General features: G+C 48.7%; 1 protein-coding gene across 8 annotated transcripts in view; it reads right to left on the bottom strand.

Annotated features, from left to right (window-relative positions):
- The window catches only part of LOC116504730 (tenascin-X-like), a 134,529-nt gene that overhangs the window by 92,382 nt on the left and 26,468 nt on the right, over window positions 1-15,679 (bottom strand). For all 8 annotated transcript variants that reach the window (XM_032211940.1, XM_032211943.1, XM_032211947.1 and 5 more), the window contains exons 2-5: window positions 10,984-11,444; window positions 9,313-9,987; window positions 6,208-6,320; window positions 1,501-1,654 (exon numbers count right to left, since the gene is read on the bottom strand). In XM_032211940.1, coding sequence (XP_032067831.1) covers window positions 1,501-1,654; window positions 6,208-6,320; window positions 9,313-9,987; window positions 10,984-11,437 — 1,396 coding nt within the window. In that variant the 5' untranslated portion in view covers window positions 11,438-11,444. The remainder of the gene's footprint in view (window positions 1-1,500; window positions 1,655-6,207; window positions 6,321-9,312; window positions 9,988-10,983; window positions 11,445-15,679) is intronic.

Below are 15,679 nucleotides of genomic sequence, written 5' to 3'. Positions count from 1 at the left end.
GATCGATACTCCTTACAGTCATCTGATCTTTAGCATTCTCTCTGAGAGCCATTGAGGCCACTTGGAGGTTTACCGCAGGGTCACCTATATAGTGCAAATAAGTTGTGGAACCTTCTTGGAACTGCTGAAAGGACCGTGTTGCAAAGTCCTCCATTCCCCACCATTCAGTCAGAACTGAAGAAGCTTCTTGGATACGAAGCAAAACGTCTTCAAGGAAAAACAAAGAAAGTCCAGTTGTCTTTTGAAAAAAAAAACCACCTTTGGAACAAACATGACTTGGATGACTGAGAATCTCCATATAGACATTAAGATTCTTGCATCTCAGACCAGTTATTCCTAAATGAGGAATAACAGGAGCTGCAGCTATTTAATGCAAGGAAGGATCAAATGCAGAGAAAGTAGCATAACAAACTGGGAGATATAAACCATTGTTTAATAACGGGCCGATTTACCTCCTCTTAAACTAGCATAATTAAATCCATTTTAATGTATTTTTCCTCTTACTAATTTCATAGATGGAAGAACAGAGTTGGAAGGGACCTCGGAGGTCTTCTAGTCCAACCCCCTGCTTAGGCAGGAAACCCTACACCACTTCAGACAAATGGTTGTCCAACATCTTCTTAAAAACTTCCAATGTTGGAGCATTCACAGCTTCTGGAGGCAAGTTGTTCCACTGATTAATTGTTCTAACTGTCAGAAAGTTTCTCCTTAGTTCTAGGTTGCTTCTCTCCTTGATTAGTTTCCACCCATTGCTTCTTGTCCTGCCCTCAGGTGCTTTGGGGAATAGTTTGATTCCCTCTTCTGTGTAATAGGATCTTAATGAGGATATTCACTCTTTATTTTTATTTACTTAGAATGATATTTGGAGAATGAAAACAGAAAAAAAAACCAGAAAGAGGAAGAAAGAGGAGGAGAAAAGAACACATTGAAATCTGGCAAAATATACAAATTGCACAAAGAATTTATAAGAAATGAGAGGGGAGGGAAAGCATTCTAGTATTACAGGAAAATCCTTGACTAACGACCAAATTTGTTTAGCACCCATTCAAAGTGACAAAGTGGCACTGAAAGAAGTGGTGTATGTCCATTCCTTGCACGTATGACTGTCGCAGTCATGTGATCATGATTCTGTCGCTTGGCAACCGGCATGCAAATCACACGGTTGCAGCATCCTGGGGAAATCACGTGATTGACACTTGCAATCTTCCCGGACAGCTTCTGACAGGCTAAATCAACAGGTCAACTGGCTTTGCTTAATGACTGCATGATTCACTTAATCACCGTGGCAAAAAAAAAAAGGCTTTCTGAGTGAGGACCCATCTTTGACCAGAGCTGAATAAACGTGTGACTTAGAGAGAATAGACCAGACCTAGATTTCCTGCTTGACAAGGAGAAGGGAAATTGTATGAAGATGGAACAGGTCAATGAGGGGTTGAGGGGAGGGGGAATGGAAAATGCAGGAGGCGGACAGAAATGGAGCCACAGCTCCAGACTACATACGCGTACGCACGGTCTGGGTGAAAGGGGGTCCGTAGAGTTGCCCTTTTTCTACCCGAACGGTGACTGTGTATTCCTCCCCCGGCTTTAATCCTTTGTATTCAAAGTTCCTTTCGTTGCCAGACAGGTTTATAGATTCGCCCGCCCGAGGATCCTTCTGCAGGTCGGAAAGGGAAAAAAAAGACAGAGTGATACCACATACGGTTCCACCACAAAACCGCGTTCGACTAAACCGCGCTCGACGAAACAGCGTAGCTGATGTCATCAACAGCGTGACAACAGCACGGAGACAGAAGCACGCTGTAAACGCTAAACCTAAAATTAACCCCTAAACCTAAACCTAACCCCCCTAAACCTAATCCTAAACCTAACCCTAAACCTAACCCTAAACCTAACCCTTAACCTAACCCTTAACCTAACCCTAAACCTAACCCTAACCCTAACCCTAACCCTTAACCTAACCCTAACCCTAACCCTAACCCTAACCCTAACCCTAACCCTAAAGCTAACCCTAAACCTAACCCTTACCTTAAGTTGAATCGGCTTGCTTTCAAAGCGCTATTTAAAGCGCCCTACTTTCTCCGCGCTCGCTGTTGTCGCCCTGTTGATGACGTCAGCGACGCGGTTTAATCGGGCGCGGCTTAGTTGAGCGCGGTTTTGTCGTGCCACGACCACATACAACACAGAGATGCTCATGAGCAGGGGTGTCAAAGTCGATTACATTGAGGGCCGCATCAGGGTTGTGTTTGAACTGGAGGAGGGGATGGGGTGGGTGTGGCCATGGTGGACGTGGCCAGCTCAACATCACTCGTGGTGGGGGTTCCTGTGGTGGCCTGAGCACTCTGCCAGTGAAAACAGGCTCCCGAGCTCCGTTTTCAGCTGCAATGGCCTCCTGCAACTCTCTGCCAGAGAAAATGGAGCCTCCTACATTCTAAATGCAGGTAGTCCTCCGCTTTCAACAGTTCATTTAGAGACCGTTCAAAGTTACAACCGCCTGAAAAAAAGTGACTTTTTTGCAGCATCCCCATGGCCATGTGATTAAAATTCAGATGCTTGGCAACTGACACCTCTTTATCTCCATTGCAGTGTCCTGGGTTCCTGTGATCACCTTTTTGGGACCTTCTGACAAGCAAAGTCAATAGGGAAGCCAGTTTCACTTAATGACTGTGTTAGTAGCTTAACAACTGCAATGATTCACTTAACAATGGTGGCAAGAAAGGGTGCAAAATGGGGCAAAATTCACTTAACAACCTTACATAGCAACAGAAATTTTGGACTCAATGGTGATCATAAGTCGAGGACTACATGTAAAACGGTTTCTGTGAGTAGTGCAATTTCACTGAGTGTCTGGGGAAAAAAACCCACTGCTATTTTTATTTCTTTCTAAGAGTAAGCCTTCCTACATATGCACCAGTGGTGGGATTCAAATAATTTAACAACCGGTTCTCTGCCCTAATGACCAGCTGGGTAGGCATGGCTCGGTGGTCATGCGACTGGGTGGGAGTGGCCAACTCAAAATAACTCATGTCGATGGGCGCTTCGCCTTAGCTGTTGCAATGTAATAAGGGTTAACTGGAGAGGCAGTTTCTGTAAGCAGGGCAATAAACATTAGGCTAGAAACAATACCAGTGTGTTTCCTTCCTGCCTTCCTTACAGGATTAGCCCTGTAAAATGGAAAAAAAATCAAAATGAGATTTCTTCCAACAAACGGTTCTCTGAACTGCTTGGAAAGTTACTACCAGTTCTCCCGAATAGGTGCGAACTGGCTGATATGCACACTTAAAACAAAGTTTACCAAGTTAGATCTCCAAAATGCACAAATAGCCAGGTACCACAACTAGCTTTAAATTAAGTGTTCCTTTACTGCATATTCCCAAGATTGTTTCCAAGAAGCTATTACAGGAGGGCTTCCTGTAATAGAAGAGCCATGGTGATTAGAATGCAGTATTGCAAGCTAACTCTGCCCGCAGCCAGTAGTTCGATCCTGACTGGCTCATGGTTGACTCTTTCATCCTTTCAAGGTTGATTAAAATAAGGACACAGATTGTTTGGGTGGGGGCATATCAGGGGTGGGTTCCTGCCAGTTCTAACCTCTTCTATAGAAGAGGTTCCACAAATCTACAGTGCCGTTTAGAACCAGTTCCAGCTCCCTCCCCCGCCCGTACGCACATCATCAAGATGAAGAGCGAGAGGAGGAATTCTGGGTGTTGAAGTCCACAAGTCTTAAAGCTGTCAAGTTTGAACACCCCTGGGTTTTTTTTCTCTAAAGGGTTAGGGGTGCAAGGGTCTTGTAACTTGACAGCTTTAAGATTTGCGTGCTTCAAATGCCAGAGTTTCTGAGCCAACATTTTGGTTGCTAAGCAAGAGCGTTGTTAAGTGAGTTTCACCACATTTTAAAGTTGGCCACGCCCACCCAGTCACATGATTGCCAAGCCACCCCCACCCAGTCACATGGCCGACAAGCCACTCCCACAAAGCAGGCCACACCTACAGAAGAGGTTCTAAAAAAAATTGAAACCCACCATTGGGGCTTATGCTGACTCTATAAACAGCTTAGAGAAGGCTGTAAAGCACTGTGAAGTGGTGTATATGTCTAAGTGCTATTCTTATTGCTATTGCTTTAGTAGCAGAGTGGCTAAGGACTTCGCCTGAGATGCAAAACTGCTGATTTAAAAACTGGCAATGATGTTTTGTTTTGCTTTCATTACTATTTATTCATTCCTGGCGCTACTCCCTCCCCTCCAATTTATTGATTCACTACCATGTTTTCCCCAAAATAAGACAGGGTCTTATTCTCTTTTGACCCCCGGAAATAAGCACTTGGCCTTATTTTCGGGGAGGTCTTATTATTTTTGTGGTGCAGGAGGTGGTGAGCGTGGTCACCTCATGGCTGCTGCTGTGTTGCAATATTTTCAGGGAGGGCTTATTATGTGCTCAAAAGCCCGATTGGGTTTATTATCCAGGAGGTCTTATTTTCAGGAAAACAGGGTAGTTCATAATTTTGAGAAACAGGGATTTAACCCCAGTTTTAAAGAAGCCAAACGAATAAGGTGTGGGGAAAAAAGGTTTTGTGGAGCCTTAATGTAGTTCTCTCAATTGATGCTGGTGCCATTTCCATATTCTCAGGCTGGGGGGTCAAATTCTATACCCCTCAGAGAGGGTTCGCAACTTGGGAGTCCTCCTAGATCCACAGCTATCGTTTGACCATCACTTGACGGCTGTGGCTAGGGGGGCATTCGCCCAGGTTCGCCTGGTGCGCCAGTTGCGACCCTACCTGAATCGGGAGGCACTCACAACAGTCACTCGGGCCCTTGTGACCTCTAGGCTGGAATACTGCAATGTGCTCTACATGGGGCTGCCCTTGAGGAGCATCCGGCGTCTTCAGCTGGTACAGAACGCGGCCGCGCGAGCGATCGTGGGTGCACCGCGGTTCACCCACATAACACCTATCCTCCGCGAGCTGCGCTGGCTACCTGTCAATTTCCGGATGCGCTTCAAGGTGCTATTAGTCACCCATAAAGCCCTGCATGGTAGTGGATCTGGATACTTGAGAGACCGCCTTCTGCCAATCACCTCCCTGCGACCAATTAGATCACACAGATTGGGCCTCCTCCGTATTCCATCGGCCAGCCAGTGTCGGCTGGCAACCACAAGGAGGAGGGCCTTCTCAGTAGTAGCCCCGACCCTTTGGAACGAACTCCCCGTGGAGATTCGTACCCTCACCACCGTCCAGGCCTTCCGCACAGCCTTGAAGAACTGGCTAGCCCGTCAGGCCTGGGGATGAAGATAGTTGCCCCTCCCGAATGATGAATGCATGTTGCCTATTGTTTTTATTATATGTGTCTATGTTACTGTTTGCATTTCCCCTTCCCTGATTTTATGTGAGCCGCCCTGAGTCCCCTCAGGGAAAAGGGCGGCCTACAAATCTCAATAAAATCAAATAAAAAAAAAATCAAATCAATTCACTGTCCAGAATTCCACTGGAAGGTGAGTAGCCATAGGCAGATGAATGAATGAATGAATGAATGAATGAATGAATGAATGAATGAATGAATGAATGAATGAATGAATGGACTTGGGACTGAGCTAAATCCTCCCCCCTCTGTATTTCAATGATGCACTGATAATTAAAAAAAATGCATTAGAAAAGTAAGTAGCTATTTTTAATGTACATTACTTGGTGATTCACATTGAAAAGGGCAGATCTGTGCTCATATACTAATGCTTACCATCTTGACTCCTCCCTCCCCTACACAGACACACAGACACACTGGATATTCCTGCCAATACGAAATTAAATGCAACAAGCAAAATGGAGAGCACAATTTGAGTGGACACAAGCTGTAAAATAATATCTTCATGCAGATCAGGAGAACACAAAAAGAAAATGTGCTTGAGGTGAACTGGGGGCCACACAAAGGACCCCATTTGCCATCTGTGCCTTCCAGAAATGGATAGCCAGGCTGAGTGGAGCGGCCTTTAGCAGCCTAAAAAAATTCCAATTGTTTTCTTATAGTAGGAGATACAACGAATAGAAAAGAGTTCTGGTTGAATCCAGATATTGAAGAACTACAACTACCAGCATTCTCTCTGGTCACACCGCCTGGGGCTGCTGGGAGTTGTAGTTTAGCAATCATTTGGAAGGCAGCACAAGTTGGATTCTCCACTTCTGTTGCCCAAGCACATTGTCCCCGGGGTGTATCTTGTTACCTTGGGTGCCACATGGATTTCATATCCATCCACAGAAATCTCGGGGTAGTTCCACTCCAGGCGGAAAGAAGTTTCATCTCGATTTGAAACACGGACACCAATGGATGGAATCTCTGTTTAGGACAAGGAAAAAAAGTATAGTGTTTGTATATAAGTATATAAGTATCAATACTGCTTGCTTTCTTATTTTATAGTCATCTGTTTAGAACTTTGCTAAAATAAGGTTGCCTTTATTGTCTGAGGAGAGATAGTGAGCATCACCAACAATCAAGGTGCACACAAAGAGCCGAGGTGGCGCAGTAGTTAAATGCAGCACTGCAGGCTACTTCAGCTGACTGCAGTTCTGCAGTTCGGCTGTTCAAATCTCACCGGCTCAAGGTTGACTCAGCCTTCCATCCTTCCGAGGTGGGTAAAATGAGGACCCGGATTGTTGTTGGGGGCAATATATGCTGACTCTGTAAACCGCTTAGAGAGGGCTGAAAGCCCTATGAAGCGGTATATAAGTCTAACTGCTACTGCTATTGCTATAACTGCTACCTCTATATTCCATAATAGCTCAAACACTAGATAACCTGTGCCCTGTTGAGCCATTGTCTCAGAGATATTTCCTTATCTAAGAAGAGAAACAGAATCACCACGAATGGGCAAAAAAGCAATGAGTATGGAACAGTGGTGGGTTTCAAAAATTGTTCGAACCTACTCTGTGGGTGTGGCCTCCTTTGTGGGAGTGGCTTGCTGCACATGTGACCAGATATGAAGATGCCGACGACACTTGTCAGAACCACCTTAAATTACCTCACACACAGCACTGGCATGCATAAGAATATGATGTAAACTTTTTAAAAGGCATCTTTGGTTTGCGTTAAAACAACTTCAACACACGCAATGTTCTGATTGCACCACAAACGCAGTAGTCATCCTTACCTTTCACAGAGGCACTGAGTTTTATAAATATGAGCATGATAGTGTAGAATAATCGCATCCAAGGACCAGTGGTGGGTTTCAAAAATTTTTGGAACCTCTTCTGTAGGTGTGGCCTGCTTTCCGGGTCCACTGGTGGAACCTCTTCTAACCGGTTCGGTCGATTTGACGAACCGGTTCTACCGAATAGGTGCGAACTGGTAGGAACCCATCTCTGGTATGGAAGCAACTCCTGATTTCCTGCCGGCTTCCCCATTGATTTTCTTTGTAGGAAGTTGACAGGGATCATTAGAAATCTTCCTTTCTGCCTTCCCTATCTCCCTATCCCCCCGCTCCCTTCCAAGCAGGCAAGTAGCTGCTGCTGGGTGGGGGAGGAAACGAGGGATTACGAGAGCGGCTGGGAAACTGTCACAGAATGCTCAAAATGAGCATCACATGACTGCAGCAGTAGCTCAGCAGCACTGAAGTTCTTCAGAGGAAGACTCAATCTGAAAATAAGAAGGCATGAGAAAGAAGGTTCATTCTCCAAGCTGGTGGGTTGGTTTCCGAATGCTTCGTTACCAGGCTAGCTAGGTAACGTCTTCAGCGGAGTTTAGGGGATGTCGGTGTCAGTGTTCTTCTGTTTTTAAGGGCTTCAGGGTGGATGTTACCTTGCCTGGTAATGAAATCTTCAGAAACCAACCCACCAGCTCATAGAATGAACCTTTAACCTCATCCTACACCTGTGCTATAGATATTCACCACTACTGCATAAGAAGGAATTTTCTTATAGTGAGAGAACAATTAATCAATGGAACAGTTTAGCTCCCAGCGCTAAATTCCTGTAGGTTTTCAAAAAAAGATTGGACAGCCATTTTGTCCTTCCAAGGTCCCTATGATTTTATGACAACTTCCCCAAATTTCATTTCCTTGGGAGTTATGGATCCCAGATTTTTGGATGCATTCTTTAAATTAGCCCATTTGGGGCATATGGGTTCAGAAATCGTTGCCTATGAGGGGGGGTCCCCAAACTTGGCAACTTTAAGACTTGTGGACTTCAACTCCCAGAATTCTCCAGCCAAATGGAGAATTTGGCTGGAGAATTCTGGGAGTTGAAGTCCACAAGTCTTAAAGTTGCCAAGTTTGAAGACCTCTGCCCTACGATGCACCATTTTGCCAATTAAAGATTACAGGGACGATACTTTTAATAGTATATAGATTTGTGGAAGAAAATCCACAGCTCCTTTTTCCTCTCTCTGGTAGCGAAAAATCACCTTGTCGTTTATTCATTCAGCGTTTCTCAACCTTGGCAACTTATAAGGTGTTGTGAACTTCAACTCCCAGAGTTCTCCAGCCAGCATATGTGAGCCAACTCAAAACACACAACAAGGGGATTTAACAGCTGAAGCAAAATAGCATAAAAAGGTGCTGTTTTCCAAGAATCTTAAAATCCAATCCAAATAGTTTTAACTCATTTTCCAAAGCACCGGAAGACAAGGCAAGAAGCAACGAATGGAAACTAATCAAGGAGGGAAGCAATCAGGAATTTCCGAACAGTGAGAACAATCAAGCAGTGGAATGATTTGCCACAAGAAGTAGGTGCTTCATCACTGGGGGTTTTCAAGAAAGCCACCTATCTGAAATGCAGTGACGTGCGGTGAGATTTATGGCTGGTGAGGCAGTCCTCTCCCCTGACACCCCACTGACTAAAGCACTTTCTTTCGCCTGCCTGTGCTCGCGGCAACCCGCCTGAGCTCTGCCGCGGGCACAGGCGAGCGAAAGAAAGTGCTTTAGTCAGTGGGGTGTCGCGGGAGAGGAGAGAATGCCTGAGCTTTTAACCCTTGCTTAACTCTGCTCGAGTGATCATAAAAAGTCAGATTAGATGAGGCACGTCGTTCTCCTGCCTCCTCCTGTAGAGGGCGCTTTTTTAGAGGCTTTTTTAAACAGTTAAGCACTAAGCAGAGTCATCCCCTGTGACTCTGGCAGCAACTAGCTCAGCCTGACCTCAGCTTTTGCCTTTTTCCTTTTACATTTTTTTCTTTTCATGATGACAGTGGTGAGGCTCTGCCTCCCCTGCCTCCCCTGACTGCACGCCCCTGCTGAAATGGTATAAGGTCTCCTGCTTGAGCAAGGGGCTGGACTAGAAGACCTCCAATGTCCCTTCCAGCTCTATTCTGATTGATTGTTTTAAACCTTTGTGCCTACCTACTGAACAGTCATCGCCCGAATAGCCACTGTCGCACAGGCACGTTCCATTCTGACATTCTCCGTGGCCACTGCAGTGCTCCGGACACGCCAGCTGACCGCAGTCCACGCCAGTGTAGTCTGGATGGCAGGAACACACCCCTCCCTGCAGACAGTGGCCTCTCTGGTTACAATCATTGGGACAAGTCTTGGTGCCACAGGCCGGCCCGATGAAGCCCGGCTCGCACACGCAGCGTCCATTACGACATTCTCCACGCCTGTTGCAGTTGCTAGGGCACGCTCGGGTTGCACAATCCACACCACTGTAACCCGGGTTGCACACGCACCGTCCTGAGACGCATTGGCCATGTCCGTGGCAGTTCTGGGGACAAACTGGGTCAGAGCAGGAGGGGCCCACGTATCCTGGGAAGCAGATGCAGCGGCCATCCACACAGCGCCCTTGGTCATTGCAGTCATCGGGGCAAGGGGGCGGCTCTTCGCAGCTGACCCCCGAGTAGCCAGGCTGGCATTGGCAGTGCCCATTGACGCATCTGCCGCGCTCTGGGCCACCGCAGCCTCCGGAGCAGACCGGCTCGGCGCAGGTGGGACCGCCCCAACCCGACTCACATTCGCACAGGCAACGAGAGAGGTCGAAGGATCCATGGTGCGAACATAACGTGCGAATGTCTGTTTGGCCTAGAGGAGAGAGAGAGAGAGAGACATAGGGAGGCCGAGGGAGGAATTGTTGGTCTGCAAATTGCGTAATTATTGTATTTATAGCCCCTGGAAGGAAGCCTGGGAGTTCCGCTGCTTGTTTTACCTTCAGATGTGAGAATGAATGAAAATAAAACTCAGGTCTTCTAAAGGCTGGTTTTCACAAAGTTATTTGTAGGGAGGGAGGGAAGATGGAGAGAAGATAGGAAGGAAGGAGGGAGGAAAAGGAGGAGGGAAGAAAGGAAAAAAGGAGGGAGGAGGGAAGAAAGGAGGGGGAGGATGGGAGGGAGAAGGAGAAAAAGGAAGGAAGAAGGCAGGGGCAAGAAAGAAAGAAAGAAAGACAGGAAGGAAGGAGAGAGGGAGGAAAGAAGAGAGAAGGAAGAAAGGAGGGAAAAAAGAGAGGTGGAAGGAAGGAAAGCAGAATGGAGGATGGAAGAAAGGAAAAAAGAGGGAGGGAGGAGGGAAGGAAGGAAGAAGGGGGAGGATGGGAGGGAGAAGAAGGAAGGCAGGGAGCAAGAAAGGAAGGAGGAGGGAAGAAGGGGGAAGAAAGGAAGGAGGAAGAGAGAGAAGAAAGAAAGGAGGGAGGGAGGCGGGGCAGGGAAGAGAGGAGGAATGGAAGGCGGGAGGGAAGAAAGGTGGGAGGGAGGGAGGGAGAAGAAGAAGGAAGGCAGGGAAGAAGGAAGGAATTTAAGGAAGGAATTTAAATGGAATGATGTATGGAGGGGAATAAACCCTAGATAAAGGGTTTGTATTCTATAGGAGGGGCTGAATGTAATGTATCTAAGATGTGCTGGATGGAGAGGGGTGAGGTTTCTGGGACCTAAGAGCTCGCAGTCATCATTCCTTGGTAAAGAACAAAGGACTTCATTCATGCCATTCCCCGCTTCCTTGATCCCAGCTCCGAAATGAACTTCCTAAGGTATAAAATATTCCAACCACCAGGTAGAATTCAGCCCTGCCCTCCTCCTCTCCCCTTACCTTCGCTGGCTTGACTACGGGTGGGCGCAGCAGGGCAGCAGCCTCCCCCAGCTTGGCACGTTTCCTGTAGGACCCGCACTTCATTTTCCAGGGCCTGCAGCCTTCTCCAAAGCTCCTGGGTGTCTTCGGTGCCAGGGGGACACCCACAAGACTGTTGCGGGAGGTTGATGCGATGGGTGAAGACGACATGCTCTTGATCTGTCCCTTCCAGGGTGTGTTCAAACTGGCCCCCTCCCCGAGAAGATCCAGGAGGACCTAAGGCCTCTTGGGGCAGTGGGGAGGAGGCGTCCTCATCCGGCGTATCTTCTCCGGCCACCTTAATTGTGTAGACATGGGAGAAGATGGTTGCATTGGAAGGGATGAGGGGGCGGGGAAGGCGTGCCCCCCAGGAAACCCCCAGCCAGCAGAGGAGCAGAAGGAAATACACTCCCTTTGAGGGCCTCTCCATGATCATTCAAGACCTGTAAGGAAGGGGACGATGAGGAAGAGAAATTAATCAGGGCTAAATTTGGGAAAGAAGAGGACAGAAGTAGAATGGCCGAAGACGACAATCAAACAAAGAGCCAAGCACTTTTCTTAGCATGTGTTGGAAAAAATATGCCATCTGGAAAGACACTGGAAACGCGGAGGCTAATTGGAAAGATGGTTTTAATGATGAAGCAGAACCACGTGGGTTCTGGACAGTTGACCACATGGAGTTGAAAATGGGGGGAGGGTAGTTATACCTTCTTTTGAGCTTTGCACTTGAGCTTCCTGTTGCTCTGCAAGAGCATACATTCTATTGGGTGTTGTCAGACGGTTCCACCACAAAACCGCGGTAGACAAAAGCGCGCTCGACGAAAGTGCGTACGTGACGTCATCACAGCGCGACGAAAACATTGCGCTGTGATCGATAAATGTAAAATTAAAGCGAAAACCTTACCCTAACCCCCCCAAACCTAACCCTAACCCTAACCCTAACCCTTAACCTAACCCTAAACCTAACCCTAAACCTAACCCTTAACCTAACCCTAAACCTAACGCTAACCCTTAACCTAACGCTAAACGTAACCCTAATGCTCTAAACCTAACCCTAACCCTTAACCTAACCCTAACCCTAAACCTAAACCTAACCCTTACCTTTATGTGAATCGGCTTGCTTTAATTTTATTTTTATTTCAATTTTAAATTTTTTTCGTCGCGCTGTGATGATGTCACGTACGCGCTTTCATCGAGCGCGCTTTTGTGGACCGCGGTTTTGACGGGTCACGTTGTCAGACTCCCATTCTATAAATATAAGTATAATCTTTATTGTCATTGTACTTAAATAGAATGAAATTGGTTCTCTACTATACTAAAAACTGGCCTCAGCTTAGTATCTGCTTGGGGGCAGGGAATCGGGGCTCTGAGTTTCTATCTCCCTTTAGATTTTTATTTCTCTTTTAGGGGAAATATTTTATCCTGCCTTTTTAAAAACATTTTTCAAAGTTTTTCATTCTTCTAGGAGAGGGGTGGGTGCCTTCCTTTTTTTTTTATGTGTTTTTAATTATTACGTGGGGATTGCTTGAGTGTATAAATGAGTGTGCTTGATTCGGAGGACCTGCCGGGAATTGCGGGGGCTATGGGGGTGGTTGAGGGGACTAAAGACACGGGAGAGGGTCGGGGTATTGCGGTCGTAACAGGGAGGGGCAGATACGGCGGGGACTTTAGGGCAGGCCATTACCGGGGAAGGAGGGTTCGCTACATCACAGAGATCCCTCCTTCCGGCCCTAGGAGTCCCACTCCAAGACCAGATGGCGCAAGTAGTCAGGACCCTGGTCTCAGGCTGTTGTCGCTAAATGCCAGGTCTGTTGTACATAAAGCACCTCTCGTCCGGGACTTAATTTTAGACGAGAGGGCAGACCTGGCATGTATTACTGAGACCTGGCTGGGCCCAGAGGGAGGAGTCCCCCTTGTAGAACTGTGCCCAGAAGGATTTCAGGTGCTACATCAGCCGAGAGCCCAGGGAAGGGGTGGGGGTGTGGCCGTTGTTATCCGGGAGTCAGTTCCTCGTAGGGTCCCTGCTCCGGAGATTGTCGGGTGTGAGTCCTTGCTGTTAAAGTTGGACCTCAAGGGTCAAGTGGGTTTGCTGCTAACGTACCTGCCTCCCAACAGCGTTGCAGCAGCCCTCCCCTCGCTCCTCGAGTCGGTAGCCGAGCTGGCAATTGAGTTCCCTAGGTTGATGGTCCTGGGGGACTTTAATTTGCCGTCGCTCGGTGAAAACTCTGATGGGGCGCAGGAGTTCATGGCTTCCATGACAGCCATGGGCTTGGCTCAAGTAATCCGAGGCCCAACCCATTCAGCGGGACACATGCTTGACCTCGTATTTCTCTCGGAGCAGTGGATGTGTGATCTTGGTCTGAGGGGGAGTGACATCATACCCCTGTCGTGGTCAGACCATTGCCTACTGAGGCTCGACTTCCGGAGGCCAAACCCCCACTGTAGGGAGGAGGAACCGACCAGGTGGTTCCGCCCCAGGCGTCTTATGGAGCCAGCAAGGTTCCAGACAGAGCTTGGGGTTATTCCTGACACTTTCGCCCACAGTCCGGCAGAGACTCTGGCTGCTGCGTGGCACTTGGCAGCGTCAGAGGCCCTCGACCGGATTGCGCCACTGCGGCCCCTCCGAGGCGGCGGATCCCGGAGACCTCCTTGGTTCACCGAGGAGCTCCGGGAGATGAAGCGCCGGAGGAGATGCCTAGAGCACCGTTGGAGGTCCGATAAGTCCGCATCGAACCGAGCAATGGTAACCACCTGCACCAGGGAATATACTAGGGCACTTAGGGCAGCTAAAAGATCACACATAGCCTCCCTGGTCGCATCCGCTGAGTCCCGTCCAGCCGCCCTGTTTAGGATAACCCGCTCCCTATTGAACAAAAGGGAGACGGGGGAACCCTTGCAGGGCAGAGCTGAAGAATATGCCCAATTCTTAGCGGACAAAATTGCTCGGTTTCGGACGGACTTGGACTCCACACCTGCAGTTCCAGCCGAGGCACAGGGGGACCAAGTAGAACAGCTCTGGGTTGAGTTTCAGGAGGTTACCCCCGGGGATGTGGACAAGGCCATGAGAGCTGTGAGTTCCTCCACCTGTGTCCTGGATCCGTGTCCCTCATGGCTGGTTTCTAACTGCAGTGAGGTGACACGAGGCTGGATCCGGGCGGTTGTAACCGCCTCCCTTCGGGAGGGGAACTTCCCCGCCGCACTGAAAGCGGCGGTGGTGAGACCCCTCCTGAAGAAACCATCCTTGGATCCAGCTGTCCTTAACAACTTTCGCCCGGTCTCCAACCTCCCCTTTCTGGGGAAGGTTGTTGAGAAGGTGGTGGCCTTCCAACTCCAACGGTCCTTGGAGGAAGCAGACTATCTAGACCCCTTCCAGTCAGGCTTCAGACCCGGTTACAGCACGGAAACCGCTTTGGTCGCATTGATGGATGATCTTTGGAGAGCCAGAGATGAAGGACATCCCTCCATCCTGGTCCTCCTTGACCTCTCAGCGGCTTTCGATACCATCGACCATGGTATCCTTCTGCGACGACTGCGGGAGGTGGGAGTGGGGGGCACCGTGTTACGGTGGTTCTCCTCCTACCTCTCGGACAGGTCGCAGTCGGTGTTAGTGGGAGGGCAGAGATCGTCCCCAAGGCCCCTAAAATATGGGGTGCCGCAGGGTTCGGTCTTATCCCCCCTACTATTTAACATCTACATGAAACCGCTGGGAGAGATCATCCGTAGGCACGGGATCAGATACCATCAATATGCAGACGATACTCAATTGTATCTGTCCGCCCCGTGCCAAATCAATGAAGCGGTTGACGTGATGGACCGGGGGCTTGAAGCCGTCATGGACTGGATGAGGATTAACAAGCTTGTGCTCAACCCAGAAAAGACCGAGTGGCTGTTGTGTTTTCCTCCCAAAGATTTGGCCAATAATCCAACACTCAGGCTGGGGGGTCAAATTTTACACCCCTCAGAGAGGGTCCGCAACTTGGGAGTCCTCCTGGATCCACAGCTGTCATTCGACCATCATATAGCGGCTGTGACCAGGGGGGCATTCGCCCAGGTACGCCTGGTGCGCCAGTTGCGACCCTACCTGAATCGGGAGGCCCTCACAACAGTCACTCGGGCCCTTGTGACCTCTAGGCTGGAATACTGCAACGTGCTCTACATGGGGCTGCCCTTGAGGAGCATCCGGCGACTTCAGCTAGTACAGAACGCAGCCGCGCGAGTGATTGCGGGTGCACCCCGATTCACCCGCATTACACCTATCCTCCGCGAGCTGCGCTGGCTACCTGTCGATCTCCGGATGCGCTTCAAGGTGCTATTGATCACCCATAAAGCCCTACATGGCAGTGGATCTGGATACTTGAGAGACCGCCTTCTGCCAATTACCTCCCTACGACCTATAAGATCTCATAGATTAGGCCTCCTCCGCATTCCATCGGCCAGCCAGTGTCGGCTGGCAACCACAAGGAGGAGGGCCTTCTCAGCAGTAGCCCCGACCCTTTGGAACGAGCTCCCCGTGGAGATTCGTACCCTCTCCACCGTCCAGGCCTTCCGCACTGCCTTGAAGAACTGGCTCGCCCGTCAGGCCTGGGGATAAGGATTCCTACCCCGCCCGAATGTTGTATGCATGTTGCTCATTATTTTATTATGTGTTGTTGTCTCAATGTTGTATTTCCCCCTTCCC

The sequence above is a fragment of the Thamnophis elegans genome, chromosome 2 (genome assembly GCF_009769535.1).
Source record: "Thamnophis elegans isolate rThaEle1 chromosome 2, rThaEle1.pri, whole genome shotgun sequence".
NCBI lineage: Eukaryota > Metazoa > Chordata > Lepidosauria > Squamata > Colubridae > Thamnophis > Thamnophis elegans.
Note: the sequence above shows the minus strand (reverse complement) of the source record. Positions and strands in the feature narration are given on the sequence as shown.